General features: G+C 47.1%; 1 protein-coding gene across 1 annotated transcript; it reads left to right on the top strand.

Annotated features, from left to right (window-relative positions):
* The first annotated feature begins 587 nt into the window (after positions 1-587).
* Positions 588-23,472, top strand: CPLX4 (complexin 4). Its single transcript, XM_068562215.1, has 3 exons — positions 588-1,165; positions 6,152-6,239; positions 23,245-23,472. The coding sequence occupies exons 1-3, from the start codon at positions 999-1,001 to the stop codon at positions 23,470-23,472; spliced, it is 483 nt and encodes a 160-aa protein (XP_068418316.1). The 5' UTR covers positions 588-998.
* Positions 23,473-23,860: the final 388 nt, after the last annotated feature.

Genomic DNA, 23,860 nt, shown 5'->3' with positions numbered 1-23,860 from the left:
TTTAATTAGAAAGATACTAACATAGATTAAAGTCTTAGCCATGCTCAAATTCCTCCCTTGACCTGGAGAAAACCACAGCCATTGAGAATCTGTGTTACAAAACATCGTCAGAAGTTTTCTCCAGGTACACCAGTGAGCTTAAATAGAGCACCCAGGAAGTGACTGCGTGTAAGAGGAAAAGGTGACCTCGATACACAGTGATGATTTGACTCATATGTTCTTACCTTCTGGATCAGAGCAGTTAAAGTATCCAGCACGTCATTTCCATGCAGAAGTGTAACCATTCAGGAGCAGGCTAGGGTAATCCAGATGTAAGCGGAGGACCCTCTGGCTTGCCCTTTTACACTTGCCTCGGTTGGGTATTTATGCACGGGACACAGTAACCGCTGAAACAGTATAGAATTCAAGCAAACCAAAAAGCAAATCCTTGCATAGTACTTAGAGTCCAATGAGATAAAATAATGGATCAAAGGATTATTTTTGCTTAATGAAGCATTTCGGGTTTTGAGTCTCACTGGACTCAGTTTTCAACCGGATGTTGTCCTCAAGGGCTGGAATTTGGAAATTCCACTACAGCCATATAATCAGTCTGCTCTGATTAATTTAATTGAACCAACTCTTGATGAAGCCCTGCTGGCTTATAATTTAAAATTTAGAAATGGGTAGGGAGAGGGATGGATAATGTGAAGGATTTTTTTCCCTCTGAAATTAGCTTAGTGTATTAGTTCAGAAAGTGGTCGGTTGCATCTGATCGTATGCCTTAGTAATCTGAGCCATCTGCCTCTCTATAGTCGGGAGTTGACCCCTTTAATCCAGCTTACAGCGCCCAGACCACTCTTCTGCATCGTTACGCCCTTGAACAGATGAACCTGTGCGAAGCCCTCTGCTTTTAAATGTCTTGCTGTCGTTGAAGATATTTGGAGGTTTTGTGGGGTTCTGTTTTTTTCCCCTTCAGGTTCTGTCTGAGTTTTTGGTATTCTTTTTCTGGGGCAGAAACAATGGCTTTCCTTATGAAAACTATGATAAGTAGTCAGGTAAAGAATTTAGGACTTGGTGGCAGGTCTGAAGAACAAAAAGAAGAAGGAGGTACATCTGATCCTGCAGCAGCTCAGGGGATGACTAGAGAGGAATATGAGGAATACCAAAAGCAAGTGATCGAGGAGAAGTGAGTACATGCAACTTCCTTTCCTTTTAAAAGCACAAAGAAATTCATTCTGGCCATACCGTCTTCAGCTCCCCAATTTCTACCTCTTTGCTCTTTAGATGCCTTTCCTCGTGCTGTTTGCTTCTAACCTGAGGAAAGTCCGTTCTGCTAAAGTGAACCATTTCCTAGCATCAGCGGTTACTATGTCCTACTTGTATGAATGGAAATGAAAAATACTAAATAAATCTGCGTGTTGGCCTGAAAGCCACTGAACACTTTCTGATCCAGACACATTTTAATTGACCTCAATTGTTCAAATGAAAAACTGTGCCTAAATAACTTTACAGTCGTCAGGAAATTCACCCTCCTAGCAAGTAGAAAGCTTTCAAATTGTGAAAATTCAGACTTTGCACTTGGAAGAGGGCCTTAAAGAACATAGGGTACAGTGTTCTAGATCTTACGTGTGCAGAAAAAAAAGCCTAGAAAGTACAACATGACAATTATGTCATAAAACTTGGCTTCTCAAAGACTGAATAAATGTGTGGAGTGCCTATTATGAAAAATTTAAAGATGCAGAAGAGTAGAACAGTGTAATGAATGCTCATATATACCTATGGCATAAAACTGACAGTTGACATTTTGCCATATTTGCTTGTAGATGATTATTTGGTTAGATCATAGATAGATACATGGAAACATAGATGGATACAGAGAACCATTTTTAAAGTAAATTACAGACATCACGATACTTTACCCCTAGATACTTTACCCCTAGATACTTTGGCTGTGTACCTCCAAAAAATAAGGACATTCTTTTGGCTATATAAAATGTAATAAAAATAAAACAGTAACATTTCAGGTGGGTATTATGGAATGTGAATATCACCAATTTTTCACCGCTGAAGACTGCTCTTTAAGTGTAATCTAGATGTAATTTTTTAAAGTTCAAGGTAGAATTAATTAGAGTCTTAATAATCAAATCAACTGAGTATTGAAGCATCAATCTTGAAGTTAAATGTACATCGTATGTTACAAAAGTATTTCTTTTTGCCACCATGGCTGTTTTGCTAATGATTAATTACATAATAGTTGCCTAAGTCCTATTGCCTAAGATGATTAGAGGTGAAAGGGTTAATGACCTGGAGGAAACTAAGCATAAAAGCCTGCATTTAATGGAAACCTTGTCTACTGTATTTTTTCCTGAAAGAAATTGTGACTTATAAAGCTACCTAGAATGTATTATGCTTGGCTCTGCGGTAAATTTAAAATCAGTTTTTTAAAAAAATGCAACTGCAAAAATAATGTTTGTGCTAAAATAATACTTAGGCAAAAAAAGGCATCATTCCTTGGCATGTTTAAAAAAGAAAAAAAGAACACATGTATAATGAAGAAACAGAAGCAGAACAGTAGCACCAAATGTTCTCAGCTCAAGGGGCCCAATAAAAAGAAAATGGTCAGAGATATAGACTATATACCTGATATTAAAATATCACTCAGTATGTCCCAGCAATAAATCTGGTCACAGATATGGCATCTGTTTGATTAACTAATGACCTTGTTTTACTTAATTTTATATGTGGACAGATGAAAGACCGAAATAGTCGGATGGTATGGTCAGTCAGTGGATTGGGTTATTTACCGGCTACTCAGCTCCGTGTGTGTGTGTGTGCGCGCGCGCGCGCGCGTGTGTGATACATTTATGTGATCGACCGATGTAAGCAACAGTAGCAGGACGGTGAGGCTGGCCTGCTTTCCCACGGCAAGAGGCGTGACTTCCGGTCCGTTGCTTGAGTTTTCATGAGCTTCATCACCTAGAATACAACATAAAGAAGTAGGCATCAGGGAACTATACTCAATATTTTATAATAACCTATAAGGGGAAAGAATCTGAAAAAGAATATGTATATGTATATATATAAAACTGAATAACTTTGCTGTACACCTGAAACTAACACAACCTTGTAAATCAATTATACTTCAATAAAAAAATAAAATGTATAAATGAGAGCAACTATTACAGTGAAAAAAAAGATGATTCCAAAACTTGGAGTCAAGAAATAGAAACCAATGTAGCCACCTGAAAATGAAAACAGGCAATTTATTTTAAGGCAAGTCATGCTTCATGCAAAGATGCTTCACCAAACCCATAACAGAAATCCCCCCGGGCCTCATATGGTCGTGAACCAGGACCAGAGCATTGCTGAGAAGCCACGAGCCCTCGTTTTCAATCTCTTGCCATGGCTTCCACCTCAGTATGGCTGCTTTGTTCTTTTGGGGCAGTCAGCCCTCTACTTGGTCCTCTACCCAAACCACGTGGCCAGTGAAAAATGGCAGCCGACATCCCCCAAGTTCACCCATTACAGCTCGAGCCACACTACTGGTCTCTTTCTCAGTCCCAAACCCGAATTCCCAGAGAAGAAAGTCCATTTATCCAGCTTGGTCCAATCCTGTACAGCCAGAGGGCGGGGCCAGGTATATAAATATAGCCTCCAATAATGCACTTCTTTGGGCAGGTGGGAGAGGAGGTGGTGAACGTGAGCTTCACAGACGTCCCCGAAGGCGTCCACTTCTCTCTGGCTCATCATGAGCAAGGGAGCCCGTTTCAAACCAGCACCATCACAAGTCCAATTAGGCCACCCGCAGAGCATTATGGAAATCCATACCCTACCTTGTTTGAGGATGCCTCCCTCCAAACAGGGAAGGGAACACTGAACCTAAATTCGGGCTTAGAAGGTGACCTTGTTTATTTTATTTTATGTTTTTAAATTTTTACTGGAGTCTGGTTGATTGACAGTGTTGTGAAGGTGACCCTCTTTAGCTTGTGTAAGAATCGCCGAGGGAGCTTGTTTAAGGTGTTGCTTCTCAATTGTGGGGCTATGATGGAAGCAGGGAGATCATTTAAATGGCCAGGGCCTCTCCAATCAAGTGGCCCGGCATAGTATTTATGATAGAGAAAAGTGGACAGACCATATCTGCTGTTTCCATGCCGGGCAGCAGAGGCCCAGGGAGATTGCTGAATTCAAGAGTAGCTGATTTAAACAGTGCTTGAGAAAAATTAATCTTCCAGCCAGCGACATGCTGGAGCTGACCTGCGGCAGCCTGCACTGACTCATGAAAGCTGATTGTGTTCATCTCTCCCCAATTCCTCATTCAACGACATCAAGTTGATAGTTTGAAATCAGCCTGGGTGGGAGTATTTACACCATGGAAATTGGCAAGTTCTACAAACAGCTTCTTTCCCCAAAGAGCTGGTTGTGATACGTTTGCCAGCACACCACTGCTTCCAGCTCTTTTGATAGAATACTTGAGTCAACAGACTACTATTTAAAGAATCACTGCACAAGATACGGTATGGAGTAATGGAACATTCGTGAGGCTGCTATAGTTAAAATGAAGGGGATGGTTATGAGAGTCTACACGGGGAAGAAAAAGTCTGCAAGACTTGGTGGTTTATAACTGGCAACAATGGGAAGAGAGGAGCAGATGTGTTTTCTCCCCTGGACGAAGGCATCGTTTCCAGAACACATGTCTCTTTGGTAAGATTACAGAGAGAACGTTTCACAATTGGATTCCCTGCCGTATGTTTTTCAAATGTCCCTGCTTCAGCTGTCAAGGATTTCAAGTGCTTTTTAAAAGTTCCACATTATTGTAGCTCAGAGTTCTGAATTCTATCACAATTTATTGGTGAAATGAAATGAACAGAGTAATAACTGAATCTCAGACTCTCAGTCACTGAGTGTAACTGTCTTGTGGAAACACAGCTCTGCAGAGATCTGGAGGAGAACATCCTTTAAAACTCAAAACTGGGGACTTCCCTGGTGGTCCAGCGGTTAAGACTCCAAGCTTCCACTGCAGGGGGCGTGGGTTCGATCCCTGGTCGGAGAACTAAGGTCCCGCGTGCCGCATGGTGTGGCCAAAAAAAAAAAAAAAACTCAAAAATGTCTTCCACTTTGGGAATGTTGCAGAATCAAGGCAGCATGGGCGGAGATGGACCCGGACCTTAAATAGATACGTGGAAAGTCCACATAAGGGTTTAATAAAGGGCATCAAGAAAGGAAGTAGAAGGAGTTGCTAGGGGTTTGCTCCAAACATTTTTTTCCATAAAAATAAGTGTTCTGTAGAACTTAAAACTTATGTCCCAGGTACAAACTATTATGTATAAAATAAGCTACAAGGACATATTGTAACACAACACAGGGAACACGGCTAATATGTTATAATAACTATAAATGGAATATAACCTTTAAAAATTGTGGGAAAAAAGGGGGAGGGGGAAATTCCCTGGAGGTCCAGTGGTTAGGACTCTGCGCTTCCACTGCAGGGGGCACGGGTTCGATCCCTTGTCAGGGAACTAAGATTCCACATGCCACATGGTACAGCCAAAAAAATAAAAATTGTGAATCACAATATTGTACACCTGTAACACAATATTGTTCAGCAACTATATTTCAATTTTTTTAATTTAAAAAATAAATAAAACTTATGTCCCAAGAATAACACTCAACATCCTTTGTCATCAGCTCATACACCTAGCATTTCAGAAGAACTAAATGTGTTAACCCCTAATAAACATAATAAAATAAGAAACAAAAGGATTTTTAAAATGTAGCTTCTCTCCACAATGCAGTTGGACTGGGAAGCTGCATTCTTAACGAGCGCTCCGGGTGATTCTCACGCTTGTGGTCCCAGGTCGTACTTAGAGAAACATAGCGAGGTCAGGTCTACATCAGGAGTAATCACCCTGCCCCTCTCCCGGGGTGCCTCAGAAAGAGATTCCCAGAACTGAGCTGTCTTTGGGATTTAGGGTCTGTACTGAGTTATGATAGTGAATGACAGACAGAGAGGCAGAAATTTGGGGAGGTAGGAAAAACTCCCCTATTTCCCATTTGTCTGCCGGCAGTGGGAACTCAGAAGGTGTGTCCCAGTGTCTGGCTCCTCTGAGCAGGGGCTGGAATGGCCTTAGCTCTCTTCGTCCTTTGATCCTTTATTCTATTCTTTTACTTTTAGGATGGAAAGAGATGCTGCATTTACACAAAAAAAGGCAGAGAGGGCGTGCCTCAGAGTTCACCTCAGAGAAAAGTACAGACTCCCAAAGGTGAGACACTCAACACAGTAAACATCCAGTCATTTTTACGTAATAAGAAATGGAGAGTGTTTGATTATCAGCAAAGGGTCGCACTCATGGGTACATATATATATATATATAAAACATGTATATACACACACATAGATGTACATATATATACATATATAATACATAAATATATTTATATGCCTTAATTGTAATTGAGGTATCTGATATAGTGAAAATAGCATTGAACTTGTTCATAAAAACTAGATTCCAGTCTTTTAACCTCTGAACTTCCATTTCCTCTCAACAAAATGGAGTAATACCTGTTTATGTAAATTTATCTAAAGACTATAGAACGTCTATATATAAATGCACAATGGGGATAATCATCACAGCTGACATTTCTTGAGCTCCTTCCTAAGTGCCAGGCACTGTTCTAAGTGCTTTGCACGTGTCAATTCATTTAATCCTCAGGACAGTCTTGTAAGGTAGCTTTCTTAGAAGAAACAGAGGCAGAAAGAGAGTAACTACCCTCTGGCCAAGGGCCATGCTGCCAGGCAAAGCAGAGCCCAGGGTCTTAACTTCTATGACATTCTTCCTCCACTTCAGAGGAACAATCCGTTCCTTCCTTTTGGAGATGATGTGGCAGTGATGGTCGTCACCGAGCACCATCTTCTCCTTCTTGGCTGAGAGGACAAACACCTGTGGGCTTTGGTCAAGTAGCTGGTTTCCAAAAGTCATGGGTCTGACTCATTGTAAACTAAAAACTGCTTGCAGGGACTTCCCTGGTGGTGCAGTGGTTAAGAATCCGCCTGCCAATGCAGGGGACACGGGTTCGAGCCCTGGTCCGGAAAGATCCCACATGCCGCGGAGCAACTAAGCCCGTGCGCCACAACTACTGAGCCTGTGCTCTAGAGCCCGTGAGCCACAACTACTGAGCCCATGTGCCACAACTACTGAAGCCTGTGTGCCTAGAGCCTGTGCTCTGCAACAAGAGAAGCCACCGCAACGAGAAGCCCGCGCGCTGCAACAAAGAGTAGCCCTCGTTCACCGCAACTAGAGAAAGCCCACGCACAGCAACGAAGACCCAACGCAGCCATAAATAAATAAATAAATAAATAAATAAATAAATAAATAAATAAATAAATAAATAAAATTAAAAAAAAAAACAACTGCTTGCAGTGCCCTCTACTGCACAACTGTTTTACCTTTGCTGGCTGGGAGGTGGGAACAGGATATGTTGACATGATCTGGCACAGGGCTCAGATGCACTGCTGCAGGGCTTGTATCCAGGGGTGACCAAGGGCCCAGTTCCCTGCTCCCGACTCACTTCTCATTTCCCCCTACGTGGGGATCGCCCAGCTCCTCTAAATGACTCCACCTCCACCTTCTGGGTTGGCTGTCCAACTCCCCCTTCCAGAGGGGCACCCTCCCTGAGAGAAATCTTCCACCTGGAGAAGCCAAAGTGATCCTTCCAAAGCACATGGTCCTCTCGCAGGGATGAGAGCCAGCTTCAGCAGGCTGGGCGGTTTAGAAAGTGCCGCTAAACCAGTTGCTTCAGTGGGTCCCCTGCAGATCCCTGGAAAAACTGACTTCAGAAACTTCAAGCTCTAAACAAAGGGAGTGAGCCCATTGCCCATGCAAGGTCACTGCTGAAGCCACTGAAGAGGTATAGAGCCCTGCGTCCGGGAGACCTTGATCCTAAGACGGACGTGCTCACTGAGGGGGGAATACTCACAATAAAATTTAAACTCATGTTCATTTGCAACCAATGAATTTCGAAAAGAGTGCCTTGCTTTTTGCCCACCTTATTCCAGGTTAGTACTTTTTCCCACAGGGACTGCATTTTGGGAGTGTGGAGCACTCCTAACACGGTCCCTCCCGCTCCTGTTGCCTGAATTTCCTGAAGCTCTCTGGGATGGCCGGGGTGTGTTTAGCAATGTGGCAGCAGATTCACGCCGCTCAACTGAAGCCCCGGCCTCCCGCCTCTGGTGCATCTGATGAAAGCACCACACATCTCGTTTGGAAGGAAGCAGAAATTAAGTGCATTTGCATGCTTGCGCACACACCCACACACACCATCAGCTGGCTGTGTCTCTTCCAGAAAGGTGGGGCTTTTTCGTGTTTTTTAAATTTTATTTATTTTTGGCTGCTTTGGGTCTTCGTTGCTGCGCCCGGGCTTTCTCTAGTTGCGGCGAGCAGGCGCTACGCTTCCCTGAGGTGCATGAGCTTCTCATTGCGGTGGCTTCTCTTGTCGCGGAGCCCGGCCTGTAGGCGCGCGGGCTTCGGGAGTTGTGGCTCGTGGGCTCTAGAGCGCAGGCTCAGTAGTTGTGGCACATGGGCTTAGTTGCTCCGCGGCATTTGGGATCTTCCCGGGCCAGGGCTGGAACCCGTGTCCCCTGCACTGGCAGGCGGATTCTTAACCATTGCACCACCAGGGAAGCCCCAAAGGCGGGGCTTTTTAAGAATACATATATATCTGTTGTTGTTGAGGATATATTTTTGACGACTGTTCTGTTGTTTGGTGAAGATATAAGGAGAACTGGCTCTCAATTCTGGCTCTGACGTCTGCAGTCTCAGATGGTTTTTTAATATATCTGAGCCTCCATTTCCTCATCTATAAAATGGGGGCAGTGATACCTACTTCCTGAGGTCTTTGTCTGAGATAATAAGGTGTGCCTGACAAGGTGAGTGCCTGACGAGTGGAAAGAGCTCCATGGATGATCGCTCTAATTGCTGTTATTATCTCTATGCACAGAAGTTTTATTTCTTGATAATAACAACCAACAACCAGGGGTCTTGGAGGCCTGGGGTGGGCACACTGATGTTTGTAAACAAAGCAAGAATTGGATGTCCCTGAACCACAAGCGTCTGAGCTTTGCTGGTGAGTCCACGGTCTTGCTCACCTCAATTCTCAGGGGTGGACACCTTCAGGCTTTGTAAAATGAGTTTGATGCTCTTCAGAGAAAAAATAATTCCCAAATCTCTGAGCCAAGCTGTCCTTTGAAACAAGAGCCTTTCCAACAGAAACTATGGGAAGAGGAGAGAATTATAGCCACGTAACGTACAGATTCATACCCTCCCTGGAGCGATAGTGACTCTATCTGCGTAGGCCACTGCTCACTAAAGCCAGCTAGAGGAGGGGGACCCCAAAGAAATCTGTACATTGTTAACGATGGAGCCCAGTGTCTTTCGTCACATGGGTTACTGTACCCATTTTTCTACAGCTGTTTCAAATGCACAGTGCATATGAGAGCCCACCTGATTTTTTCATAGGCCCTGAAGGAGACCTTTGAGTTCATCTAAGAATCTAATGCCGCAGCCTCACTTTAGACCTGAGGAAACTGCAGCCAATGGGGGATTGGGGTAGGGGTGCTGTGGCTAAGGGACTTCGCAAAACCCCACAGCTGTGGAGTGACAGAGCCAGGATTGGAACTTGGGCCTCTCAACCACGCAAAAGAGCATCTTAACACACAAAAGGATTTGAACGTAGCTCCTTCTGGCCCCAAGGTCTCTGCTATTTCTACTCTTAATATTTGAGGTGTCCCAAAAGTTTTAGAGCGGTTTGGAGTTCCATGTGGTTTAAAATTATCCTGAGACTTCGGGGGAAACCGGCACTGCTCACTATTTCAGCAAAGCGTCGCAGAATCCGTCCCCCAGAGGACCAGGCGCATCAATTTCCTGCCCCTGTGTCAGCTGATGGCTTGACCGGAGACCTGTGAGTTGCTGACGCAGTTCCAACACAATTCAAGTAAACAGTGATAGTGTGACTTGAAAGCATTCCACGCGTCATCCTTCACCGCAGAGTTTACTTTCTGGTGGAGGCCTCCCTAGGGCGCTTGTATAACATGGCTGGATTTTGTAAAAATGCATGCTACACATAATGTTGCAAGACTTTGCTTACGGTGTGAAAAACCCCAACAATACAACTGCCTGCTTTTTTGTAAGCACATGGATATTCTATCTACTCCAATGTGCACTATTCATAGCAATGGTAATTAATAGGAAGAATGCCATAAAACGTCACCTGGATCATATCATATGCTTTGTCCAGTTCTCACCAGATGTGGCCGACACCCCAACCTCAATGCAGGCCTCGGGCTTGGAGTGCAGACCTGCCCCACTTCCTTTGCCTTGAGTGGCTGTCACAGGTTACATGCTCTCCTCCCACCCCTCTGAGGCACAGGGTGAAGGGGGCCTTCAACAGCAGCCATGGCTGGAAAGGGGCAAAGAGGGACAGACACTTTTCCCAGGCCGAGATCAGCCCAAGGGTGGCAGCTTCCTGTCTGTGCAGACAGGTCACTCCTGTCCAAGCCAGATTCTGGCTTCGGTGTGGTACTCGGCGGTAGGAGCCGCTGCCTGCACAGGGGCAGGAATCTGGGTCCTTCCAGGCCCCTGGCGTCCCCAGACGCAGCCACAGGGAAATGCACCCGGGCTGCCCCAGAAGAACCGCCCCTCAGATGTTCTCAGTTCTTCCCCGGGGACTGTGTGCTGTAGCAAGGGCCGTGCTGGTGCTGAGGAACAGAAATAAATGTCTGGACATGACTTTTTTTTTTTTTAAGCCCATTCTTTTGATATTAAGGACCAGATTGTGCATTTTGTTCTAAAGCGGTCGCTGCACTAGCAAGCCTGGAAAGGCCTGGTGGGCTCTGCTATGAGCACCTGTCACAAAGCAGGAGGTGGCAGCACACTTGAGGGACAGTGGCGGGTACAGGCTGGGGGGGGGGGCAGTGTCTGAGCAGCGGCATCCTCCCCTGGCACGCTGGGAAAGAGCTAGAAAACCAAGCGTTGTAGCTGTCTCCGCAGCAACCAGGATGGTGAGAGCTTTTGAAACGACTGACTGTAATTGAGGAAGCATTGAAGGAATTGGAATATTCAGCCTTGAGAGGAGATGACTTTGGGGAAATGACGACCATGGGGGATAGTCATTTCCCAGGCCCAGAATGTCATGCTTTGGTTCTAATATTTGTATCAAGCCAGCTTCTCTAGAGGGGCCCATGCTGCTGGCTGGTATGGAACCGCCTGTAACTCTTAGGTCTTTCTTTAATTATTCAGAGGAACCCTTCATAGTGGAACCTTTAGAAAGCCTTCTTAAAAGCATGCCAGGAATATAAGTGGTAGGTTTTCATCTCCTAGTTGTTCCAATAAGGAGCAAAGAGGCCCAGGAAGGCCAGGCAGTGCCCGTGGGCATCCCTGTGATCGGGAAAGGCCAAGGCCACGGCAATGTGTACAGTGAATTGGAGGCAAAGGGATGAGGGGCTGGCTGGTCAGTACTGGACCCTCATGGCAGCCTGGACAGGGCTGAGGGAGGCCTGGGCCAGCGAGGAGGTGGGGCAACAGATTCCCAAGTCATTCCTTGTATCCCCTTCATGGGGCTTGCCATCTTGGTTACTGCACTTATTGGATTACTCATCTGATTACCACGATTAAAAAATGGTCATCATGGTATATATATGTATATACAATGGATTATTATCCGGCCATAAAAAAGAAGGAAATCCTGCCATTTGCGACAACACGTATGGACCTTGGTGACACGATGCTAAATGAAATAAGTCGGACAGAGAAAGATGAATGGAGATCTCACTTATACGGAGAACCTAAAAAATCCAAGCTCATAGATACAGAGAACAGGTTCGTGGTTGCCAGAGGCAAGGTGGGGAGGGGGGACGTGGAAAAAAATAGGTGAAGAGGGTCAAAACTACAAGCTTCCAATTAGAAGGTAAGTAAGTCCTGGGGATGTAATGTATAGCATGGTGACTATTTAAAAATAAAAAAAGGGACTTCCCTGGTGGCGCAGTGGTTAAGAGTCCGCCTGCCAGTGCAGGGCACACGAGTTCGAGCCCTGGTCCGGGAAGATCCCACATGCTGCAGGGCAACTAAGCCCGTGTGCCACAACTACTGAGCCCGTGTGCTGCAACTACTGAAGCCCGAGCGCCTAAGGCCTGTGCTCCACAACAAGAGAAGCCACCGCAATGAGAAGCCCGTGCACTGCAACAAAGAGTAGCCCCCGCTCGCCGCAACTAGAGAAAGCCCACGCACAGCAACGAAGACCCAACACAGCCAAAAATAAATAAATAAATTAATTAATTAAAAAAAAGAAAAAAAAGGTCATCAAAAGACATGAGTAGGACAGACATGGTATCGTCATTAGCAACGAGCATGACCTCAGGATTAGGCGGGCGCATGGGAGGAGCACACACTCCGCCCCTTCCTCTGGCCTCTAAACTGTGCCCAGGGCAGGTGTGGGTTCCTGCGCTGCCGCGGCGCTTTGGCTGCTTGGTCCCAGGGTCTGAGCTGCATTTCTCTTTCTATTAAACATTTTTGATATACAGAAAAGCACATATCATAGGTGTACACTCAATGCATCATCATGAAACTCATGCAAATCAAGGGACTTGCCCAAGGACTCAAAGTTCCCCTGAGCCTCTTTGGTCTTTTCCCAGTACTTCTTCATGCTCCATTCTTCCCCCACCCCCTCCAAACCGTGTGTCTCCACCCAGGATGGCAGACTTGAGAACTGAACACAACCGTCTAACAAAGAAAATGGTGCTGGGCGGAAAGCAAGGCTCACCAGGACCTTATTGGGCTCCTGATAACAACCTTCCCTCCCCTCGTGGTTTGCAGAATCCTCAGCCCTGGTGCCGTCTTATAAAGTCCATGTTGGGTAAACAGCCGAACTAATAGTATTAACAGCCCACAGGAGGCTGGACACATTCACCAGGTCCTCCAGCTAACGAGGGGGGACCCCTGGGGGCCTCATTCACAGTTCCCCACGGTCACTCGCAGCGGTTACATAACCAGCAGGATTCTGGGCCCATCCCCTCGCCCAGGCCCAACGGAGAGCAGATTTGAGGAAAATGTCCTCCCGGGAGCTGTCAGGTCTAATGAGGGTAACTATGTCACATTTTGGAATTAGAACTGCATTTTCTAAAGAAATTATTTGGCTGGTGTTTCCTGTGAAAAAGAGTTTCAGTCGATTGCCGACGGGGCAAAGGAAATGTGGCCTCTGAAAGGAGGAGTGTAGCCCTGGTGCCCGGCAAACACCACAGGCCTCCTCTCTGGGTTTATTGTTCACCGTCAAGGTCAACCCTGTTGGTTGTACCCTTGTCTTTTGATGACCACTTTTCATTGCAGTCATCATATAAGGAGTCAAATAAGTGCAAGCGTCAAATCGCAGTAACCGGACGTGTAGGTAGGAAAGTATATCCGTCGTGAGAACGTTCACGTCCACTCTTATGTTGGATTCCTCTGGTTTTCAAATTCCAGGTAATCAGGGGACCTAACTGCCTAAAGTAACCCATGATGCTCATGTTAGATTTGGGTCTCATTCCACTAATTATCGTCTGTCCTGTATCTTCAGCGTTTCCTGCCTACGGGCCTCTCCTTTATAAAAGAGGTCAAGTCTCTCCCAACTAAAGCAAACAGCACTCTGAACGTGGCTTTCTGGGCATCTTCCTAAATGACTGGTTCCCACTGCTCTGCCGAAGCCTTCCTCCTGCCGATGCTCGGCGGTCGGTCTCAACGCGGTAGATGGTTCCGCTCTTTCCTTCGGGGACCTCTTCCGGGAGCAGTTCTTCCTGGGGCAGAAATTTCTTTGCCTCCTTTAGCTCATTGCTTCCTCCTTGGAGCCCTCTCTCTCCTCAGCTTCTGGATACCATCCTTCTCCTTCTCCTTCTCCTGAAACTGTTTCTTCTCTGTCTCTTTCAAGGGTCACCCTTCCCCTGCCCGCCCCCAAATTGCCGAATAGCCCAGGGTGTTTCCTCCGTCTGCTCTTTGTCCCACTCAGGCCGTCATGTTCTCCCTGAATGGCTGCGTCTTCTGCTGCTTTCAGCTGCCACTCAGGTGTGTGCTGATGGCTCCAATCTATATGGCCTTCCTATACCTCCTCCCTAAATTTCACTGCTGCGTCCGCCTCTGCTCGGGCACCTCTTAGCTCGGGTCCAGGACAGACACCCGTCCTCCCCCAGCCCTGCCTCTCCTGCAGGCTCCCCCTCCACCGAGGGCTCCCCCGCAGCACTCCCCCTGGAGTCACCCTTGCCTCGTCCCTCCTCCTCCAGCGCCACATGCAGCAAATCACCAGGTCACTGTCACCTCACCTCATAAATCATTCTCAGCTCATCCCCAAGCGCAGGGCTCGTCACTTCTCAGCAATTTTACTACAATACGTCGAGTAGATTGTTGACTTTGTCTTGCTCCCCTCAAAATTGCAGAGTGAGGTTTCCAAACTGCAGACTGATTCTGTTCCTCCCGTTTTTTTTAATATATATATATATTTTTAATTAATTTATTTTTTATTTTATTTATTTATTTATTTTGGCTGCGTTGGGCCTTCGTTGCTGTGCATGGGCTTTCTCTAGTTGCAGTGAGCGGGGGCTGCTCTTCGTTGCGGTGCGCGGGCTTCTCACTGCGGTGGCTTCTCTTGTTGTGGAGCACGGGCTCTAGGCGCGAGGGCTTCAGTAGTTGTGGCATGCGGGCTCAGTAGTTGTGGCTCTCGGGCCCTAGAGCGCAGTCTCAGTAGTTGTGGCTCGCGGGCTTAGCTGCTCTGAGGCATGTGGGATCTTCCCGGACCAGGGCTCGAACCCATGTCCCCTGCATTGGCAGGCGGATTCTTAACCACTGTGCCACCAGGGAAGTCCCCTCCTCCCCTGTTTTTTTTTTTGAAAAAAAAAAAACAACGAAGGTTTACCATGACTTTTCAGAACAAAGTCCAACCCCCTTGGCCTGTACACCACGATGTGGCTCGTAACTTCCCGGCCTCGCTTCTGGCTACCCCTTGCCTGGACTATACTCCTCTCCTCCTGCTTCGCGTCCCCTACACCCTGCTCCCTGTGACCTCTCTCCTTCCTGTAAGACGTTGGTCTAGTGCCACTTCTTCCAGAAACTTCCATGACCTCCCTCCCCTCCCCCTCCTCCATGCTCGTGTAATACCTGAGTGCATGTCTCTTATGCCATCTTTCCAACCTGAATACTCTCACCTGCTGGATCGTGTGCTTCTTAACAAAGGGGCTGAGGTTTTGTCTCTGTCATCAGGGCCTTGCATGGTGTCTGACATGTAGAAGCTGCACATACACACACACACATGCACGCACACACACACCACGCACACATACATATGCACATACTACACACAAACACATAGACACACACACACACACACACAAAAGGTTTGCTGAATGATCGATGTTACTGGGAAAAAAGAAAAACAAAAACACTCCCAAAGAACAAAGTATCAAAAATAGCAGAAGGAATCTATCAGCCATAAGAGTTATATTAAAATCAGTTTTCATGGAAAGAACAAGACTGGATTCGACATTATGATTTTGTATAAAATACAGAGTTACTTTTTATAATAATTAAGATGTCATATTTTTTTGCAAATAGAGGAAGTAATACATTTTAAATAAAGCCACAAGATTTTTCTCTAAAAACAAAGGTGCCCCTCTTTCTAGCCAATTCAAAATGTATATGTAAGTCAAGCCAAATTAATAAGAGAAAACAGTTCCACAGTGAACCCTAATCCTATTAACAGAATTGTCAGTCTAGGTTAGTCATTGAAAAATAATGTCGTGCTCCCTGCTGAGCTATATGATTTAGTTACACCTGGTGTTTGTCTGCTGTATTAAGGGCATCGTTCACTTTGAACAAAGATGAAGATAGAAGAAAATCTATCAGTAGAGCTTCTTTAAATGTAGTACTTTGACAGCTCCATTAGAACTGAATTTGAAAGTTGCCTCTTAAAAACAGATACGATTTTGTGAAGCTTTCTTTGCCTGCCTCCTTCAGATCAGGAGCTCTCAGGGCTGCCTGGCAGGGTCCCAGACACTGAAACCTCCTGCTTCTGAGCAGCTGTTTCTGGTGGCAGCACAGGGAGGCCATCAGAGGCCCGTTAGGGGCTGTCCCTTCCTACTCCCCCCTCTGCTGCCCTAGTTCAGTTTGCTCCCTCTACTGACGCCCTTGAAAGAGCCATGGATTGAAGGTCCTGGGGGGAACCTGGGAAGGGAAGAAAGAGTCATCGGATTGGGATGTGTCACTTAGCCACACCAGCTTTCTCACCTAATCCTCACAGCCACCCTGGAAGGTAGGTAGATATCATTTCCCCTTCATAGATAAGAAGAGCGGCTCAGAGAGGGAATGGGACTTCCCAAGGTCACACAGCCGGTAAATGGCAAGATTCAACTCCAAGCCGATCCGACCCACTGGCCACATTTTCCTGCGAGACCTGGCAGCAGGGCTGGTTTCTTGTCCCCTAACAAGCAGAATGACATTTATGCAAGTATCTTCACCTCCCAGGACCGCGGTTTCCTCATCTGTAAAGGAGAGGCTTGGACAAGAGGCCTCTAAGAGCTTTTTGAGTCCCTCCCTCTGGAACGCCTGCGTAAAGGAAAGAAGTTTAAGATGTACACAGTGGGAACGTTTCATCCCACAAGGGGCCCTATGTGTGCACACTCTCAATCAAACATTAAAAACTGACAGCTGGGAGACTTCCCTGATGGCGCAGTGGTTAAGACTCTGCACTCCCAATGTAGGGGGCCCGGGTTTGATCCCTGGCCAGGGAACTAGATCCCACATGCATGCTGCAACTAAGGAGCCCGCCTGCTGCAGCTAAGACCTGGCGCAACCAAATTAATTAATTAATTTTAAAAAACCCTGAAAACTGTATTCGAGGAGTCAAATCCACAGCCTCTGTCCCATTCTGGGTGTGCTGAGGGCTCTTTAAGTAGCTAAAGAGGGAAAGATGATGTGGTATAGCAGAAGTTGCAGCTAGCCAGCCCCGGACAAGGTCTCAACACCAACTCATGAGCTAGAATCACCCGGGGAAGCTTTTTAAAAATTCTATTGCCTCGGTCTCTGCCACAGATCCCTAGAGCCAAATCTGGGGGTCGGGCCTGACCATCGTGTTTTTCGACACTTTACAAAGGATTCAGAGGTACAGAGAGGGTTGAGAACCACTGTCCCCAGGGAGAAAACATAAACTCAGTTCTTCAGCAGCATCTGGTCAGAGCAAGGATGAGGCTTTCTGCTGAAGCCTAGCCCCCAAGGGCCTCACACCCACCTCCCTCCTGGTCCAGCCCGAATTCCTCCTTACTTTCGGCAAAGCAGGCCATGCCCCCTTTTCCTCTCTATAGAGGCGTTTGTTGACCGGCTGTATTCTTCTATCTACACCCCACCCTGCCAATGTCTTGTAAGCCCCGGCAGGATGGGAGCCAGGGGATGCTGTCACCTTGCCTAGGGGCCAGCGTGGCTGCCTCACTCATCACCAGGACAGTGAGGGGTGGGTTGTGAAAACAGGCAACTGCTGACGTTGGTGATCCACAGAAATAGGTAAAACATCAAATATTAGATCAACTCGTCCCCGGGAAAGAAATCCATTAATCCAGCTGTTTGGTATCCTGTAGACCAAAGATAAGGAAACAAACCAAAACCAAAATCAAATCTATCTTGTATCAAACAAACTGGTGTGTGCTTGTACACCAAGCTTGACTGACTGGACTCTTAAGTGGTAAATACTCAGCTTTTTGATCATATAACCACGTCAGATAGTTTATCATCATATCTCCAGTTTGGTACAAGATGAAGGCCAGTTTATCAAGATTAGGATGTAGGAAGTCTGAATCCAGGGTCGTGCTTACCCTTCAGTGAAAGGTCAGAAATCAGTCACAGGGAATAACAATGCAGGCTATGGGGCTATTTAAATAATGGGGCATTCAGCACTGGCAATTAAGATTATAAATCTGGTTAAAAAGCAAGAGATTAAAACTGATTCTGGTCAGCCAGCATAAAAATAATTAGTTCTTAACTGCATAAACAATATCGCAAGTTGATAAGCTTTCTAGAAAAGAGAAGACTTCTGAAACAGAACCCCGAAGAATGAAGTATAGCCTATAAGTTCCTCTTTATATGCTAGTTCACTTCACTTTTTCCCTCACTCATTCATTCATTCATTCATTTATTCACCTACACCACGGTTCTCAGCGCCAAACTTCCCCTCCCTCCCTGGAGCTGATTTGTATGGGCTGTAACTGCATTTGTGCTCATGGGCTGTGATGAGGCATTGCTGCCTTTTCTTGATGCCTGAACTCTGTCAAAATATTCCTAGCATTCCCAACCTGCAGCAGCAGAAAGTCAGGAAAAGACTTTCATTGTGTGGATTGTAGACAAGGTCCTATCAGCAGGGTGGTTTGTCATGCAAGGGAGAGACAAGGCCCAGGGTCCACTGTATAAATCCCATAGACGGGCCTGAATTGCTTGCTCTGTCCCCATCTTTCTCTTACAGGCTGGTACTCTCCCACCCTCTCTTTCACTGTGCACGCCTTCTTTCTCCCAGGGATCCTTTCAGCAGGGATCTTGACGCCGTGCTGCGCTTTTTCCTCTAAAATATTAATAACCACAGCTACTGTTTGTCCAGAGCTAAGACGCTTACAAGGCCGTTTCACAATATGTCTCGTTCAATCTGCTGAGTAATCCTCTGAGGGTCCCTCCTGGTGGGCATCAAATTGTAAGGTGACTTGCCCAAGGTCATGCAGTGGGCGAAGGACAGAACCAGGTCTCCCGACTCTAAATCCCACAGTCTTCCCACTGTCACAGCCACCTCTGCACGATAGTGGTCTGGGTTGGCTGCAGCTTTTTGCAAATGGGAGGGACCCTAACCCTTGGCCTGTCCTAGGTCTGCAGCTGACCCACAGTGCTAATGAGTCCAGGGGTTCAGGTTTGGTTCCAGAGGACTTCATTTCGTCCTCTAGCCACTCACTAGCCCTGCCTGGTTGTCCTACGCTTAGTTACAATGTGCCCAGGGCACAGGCTGCAGCCCAAGAAAATTGAGTCCAGTGCTAGAATCATCACTTGCAGCAATGGTGCTTCTGATAGACAGTCAGTAGCGTTGTCCTTCTAGAAGGATGGTGGTCATAGGACTCTCTGACCACAGCCATTGACCACACCCAGTGCTGCCCTTAGACTGGACAACCAGTGCCACATGCCCCGGGCCCTGTGCTTTAGAAGATTCTCCTCTGTCCCCCCACCGGCCACACTCCCTCACAAGGGGTGAGAAGTCTGCGGCCAAAGGGACAGGCCTGCCCACACCCCTCTTGTAGACCACACTCTGGCTGCCCAGTGCCCTGAACTCCCTGCCTAAATGCATTCTGGGGCCTGCCCAGGCCTCTGCACCAGGTCTGTCCTCTCGAGGGTACACTGAGCTGCTGGCCTGAGTACCACTGGGCCTGAAAAGTAGGGTGGCGGTCTGCATACTGGGAACCACATACACAAGCGTCCCATGGAAGGATGGAACCAGGGATTGGGGAAAAAAGAGGTACAAGCCAGTACCTTAGACAAGAGGTCTAAGCCAGGGACCTCTATCAGTATTTATCCTCTGTGTCCCACAAACATTAGGGTGAGCCTGACAAGGGGTAAAGGGAGCTGGACCCTCTGGGCAGGTTTCTCCCAAAATTGAGGGCCTAGTGCTAAAAGGGAAATGAATAGGCCCAGTTTGCTAGGAACGCTGAGGCTCTGGAGTGAAGGTAGGGAGGGTTCATTCCCAGGCCAGAGGTAAGGGGCCGAGAGAGCGAGGCCTTCTGCTGAGGCTGAGCACCATGTGCAGAGTCAAGACTATCCAGCGCAAATCCCCCTCCCCCTCCCTCTGAAGGTTATTACATTCAGGAGCATCTACCTTTAATTATATGTAATATAATTATATATATGCTTAATATATTCCAAATAATTCAGTTATCATTTAATTACTCTTCTGTGACTCTTAGGCAAATAACATAACCCCAATTTATAAATAAGGAAATAAAGCTCAGAGAGGTAGTGTTCAGTGCCCAAGGTCACACAGCCTGTAAGTGGTGGCAGTAACCTTCAGCTCAGGTAATCTGATTCTCAAACCAACACTTGACCTCTAGGCTGCACTGCCTCCACGGGAGTGTAAAGATAAACAAGTCAGTAGCTATGAAACAGAGCTCTTGACAATAAAGAGGGCACATTCAAGTGTTGTTAAGGCTGGTATAGTCCCTGACAATGGGCTCACCGAGTCATTCAATAAACATCTATTGTCTGTGGCGACACGCCAGACACTCCGCTGGGTTCTGAGACTTACTGATGAGTAAGTTACAGCCTCCTGTCTTCAAGGGATGTGGAGCGGGGCTTCTTAAACTTTAGCAAGCACCAGAATCACCAGGAGGGCTTGCTAAATCACAGATGGCTCGGCCCACGCCCCCAGCACCTGAATCAGCAGGTCTGGGTGAGAATGTGCATTTCTAACAAGATTCCAGGAGATGCTGCTGTGGCTGGCCCCGGGACCCCACTTTGAGAACCACTTGGCTAGAAGTTGTGCCGATGCAGATCCCCTCTGTGAGTTGGGAGACAAAGTGGAACCCCACTACTCTCCCTTCCCTGGGCCAGTGGAAGGAGGTAAAAATAAACCCGAACTGGTCCAAAGCAGCAGAGGCAGAACACTGAGTTGCCTGGTGAAGAGGGAGCTGGGGAGCACCGGCCCGGGAGCCCTCCTGAGTGCTTCGGGCCTCTTTGGGCACCAACTGGCTGGCTCGCTGGCCCTTTGGCCCCTCTAGCTGCCTGTCCCTCCAGGCCCCCAGCAGCTACTCTGTCCAGGTTTGAACCTGGTGACATGTGCAGAGATCTTATTACCAACCAGAGGGGCGGGGGTGCCAGATTTCTCAGCAATGCCTTTGCAAATCGTGTATGTGCGGGCAGGGGTCCCGCATTTACGTGAACTGAGAATCTCCAGGCGGCCCTGCTTTCCCTCCCGTCCCTGTAAAAACGCCCTGAGGACCATCCTCAAAGGGAGGCAACCTCGAGGGTAGGTAAATAAAAAATAAACAGAAATGGAGGATTGGCTGGGAGCCCCTGGGGATTAACTAATTAATCCCCACACCAGTTTGACGAGGAACTAATTAATCCGTTAAGCGCCTTGAGGGGAAGAGGCCTGGCCAAGTGCACAGAGAAGCTTCTCTCACCTGGGGAGTCGACACCGAGAGTCGCCATTCCCAGGGGTCTCCAGGGAGGGCCTGGTGAGGACCACGCCGCCCAAAGGCATCCTCGTGTTCTCAGCATCAGAAGTCTGCCTCCCGAGGTGGGAAAAGAAAGCAAGGAAGTAAATACGAAGAGGGAACTCTGTGTAGGGCAGGGCAGGTAATCTAGAAGTTTCACGTTGGAAGGTGAGCCGCTGAGCTCCACGACTGTGTGTGGACAACACAAAAAAAGAGCGCAGAGCTGGTGAACAGTATCTGCAGAGACACCACGTCAGATCATTCCAGACAAAACTGAGACTTCTCTCTTTGGCTGGCTAACTGCCTCTGTGAAGCTAGCTCAACTGTGTTTGCAAAAGGAAAATAACTGAGCAGGGGCCAGCGATGGGGGAACCTGTCCATCACGGCTGAGCCGAGGCATCTGCCCGTGGGCCTCACATCCTCATCTGTCGATGGTGCCCTGGATGGTGCCCTGGGGCTGCAAACATGATGGCATTCCCTGCCTAGAGGGGGGTTTTACAACCTCATCCTGACTGAAGTTCACATTGTTTTTGCCTAAACTGAAGTTTGGTTTGGGGGAAAATATCAAAAGCCCTTTGCTGCATTTTGTAACAAATTATGTCAACTTTCAATGTTTAGAATAAATCTTTTTGAGTAAAAACAAAAAAACAAAAAAAAGAAAGTCAGCCTCTCAACCTGTTTCTGGAGCCAGGCTTGCTGTCACTTTACCCAGAGAACCAAACAAAAGAAGGAGCTCTGGGGAAAGGCTGTGGCCTCCAGCCTCTCCAAGGCCATTGGAGAAGTCTGGAGCTACAGAGCATCAGAAGTGGGGACTTGGCAGGTGCCCAGATCTTTCTCAAATCAGATCAATGCAGTCTGATTAAGACTAAGATGATCATTTTGCCTTTGTGTGGTTTTTCATGCCCTTTGGTAACAAATTCCAGGCTGGTCACAACATCCTTGAGGTGGGCCCTACAGTCTGCTTAGATCTTTCCCACCACTTAGACCACAAGATCACTTAGATCTTTCCCATCACTCGCTTTTCTGGTGCTCTTTTTAATCTTCTGTGTCCCCAAAGCCCAGTTTGCCTCATGTTACAACCTCAGAAATTTATATCTGAGAACTCTCAGAAAATTATATCCGAGAGCAGCCATCTGAGAAAGGAAACCTTTGCCTTTCCCAGAGAAACTTTTTCTCTAGATTCTTCTCTGTTACAAAACAAAGGGCTCTGCAGCCTGAGGGTAAAGGGATTTCAGAGGCCAGGCGGCAGGAACTAAGAGATCCTGGGACAGCCACCACTAGGACCACAAAAGGAAGTTGTACGGCATCGGCGACACGCAAGGCTAGACGGTGTGGACGATTCACTTAATAAGCTGGTCTGTGCGCCAGACTCGCTTCCAGGTGACAAGGATGTAAAGTTGAGTTTGAGGTGATTCCGTGTCTGGTAGAAGGGAGGGAAGGGGCGATGGTTAAACAGACGCTGCCACTGAAGAGAGATGGCTGGATTGAGGGAGCACTGTCTGGCCCTGTGAACCCAAACCCCACCCTCCAGAGTGGGATCCCTGAGTCACAACAGCCGGGGGCTGATAGACAACAAAGCTTGCAGAGCTGCCCTGAGGCGGAGTTGGTTAAACTTTTTGGGCATCAGCACAATAGAGAGGGATTCTTAAAATGCAGATTGCTAGACCCCACCCCGGAGTTTCTGATTCAGTAGGCCTGGGGTGGAGCCGGAGAATTTGTCTTTCTAACATGTTCCTGGATGATGCTAATATTGCCCGGTCCAGGGACCACACTTTGAGAACCACTGTGCTAGAAGGTTCCAATCGACCCAAGTGCAGTGAAAGGGGCGGGGGGGTGTGTCAACCGGGATGTCTGGCCTCCATAACTGGTACCAGGCCCAGGCTCTGCTGCGAGATGGCCAAATGTGCCATTCCCTCCGTCCATCCTCAACAGACCTCTATCTCCCTGCTGCTTTCAGGACTTGTTTGTTTGTTTTAGAATGGTTTCTAAATGTTTGTTTTTGGTTTCTCCATGTTTGTTTTTCCACACAGAGTGAAATGGATGAGAACCAAATTCAGATGGCTGGAGATGATGTGGATTTGCCTGAAGATCTCCGGAAAATGGTAGATGAGGATCAAGAAGAGGAAGAAGATAAGGATTCTATTCTCGGGCAGTTACAGAATCTTCAGAACATGGACTTGGATACCATAAAAGAAAAGGCCCAGGCCACTTTCACGGAAATCAAGCAAACAGCGGAGCAGAAGTGTTCTGTGATGTGAAGGGCAGGGCAGGCATGGAGGAGGGGGCCAGGTCAGGGTGGAGATGACCACTCCCCTGCGGGGCATTTCAAACCACATAGGCTTTAACGCAGTGAACAGTTAGGAAAACCATAACGAAAAGCTCTCTACAAACACATAGCTTGGTTGTTCTAAATGTTCCTGGTAGAACGATTAACTAGCACCTTACAGCAGGAATCATACTGTCCTTTTAGTTATAAATGTGGTGAAGCATGACCTTTCAGCTGTGAATGATGCAGAAGATACATCTGCTTAAAGATCTTCAGGATAGTCAGGAAGAAACAAAAGCAAATGGCATTTCATCTGTGACTCCCTTCTTAGAGGGCAGCGTCTCACCCTGTCCAACAATTAGCAAGACTCCAGGTCCCCT

This window comes from Eschrichtius robustus, chromosome 14, assembly GCF_028021215.1.
Source record: "Eschrichtius robustus isolate mEscRob2 chromosome 14, mEscRob2.pri, whole genome shotgun sequence".
NCBI classification, from domain to species: domain Eukaryota; kingdom Metazoa; phylum Chordata; class Mammalia; order Artiodactyla; family Eschrichtiidae; genus Eschrichtius; species Eschrichtius robustus.
This window is presented reverse-complemented; position numbering and strand designations above follow the sequence as displayed.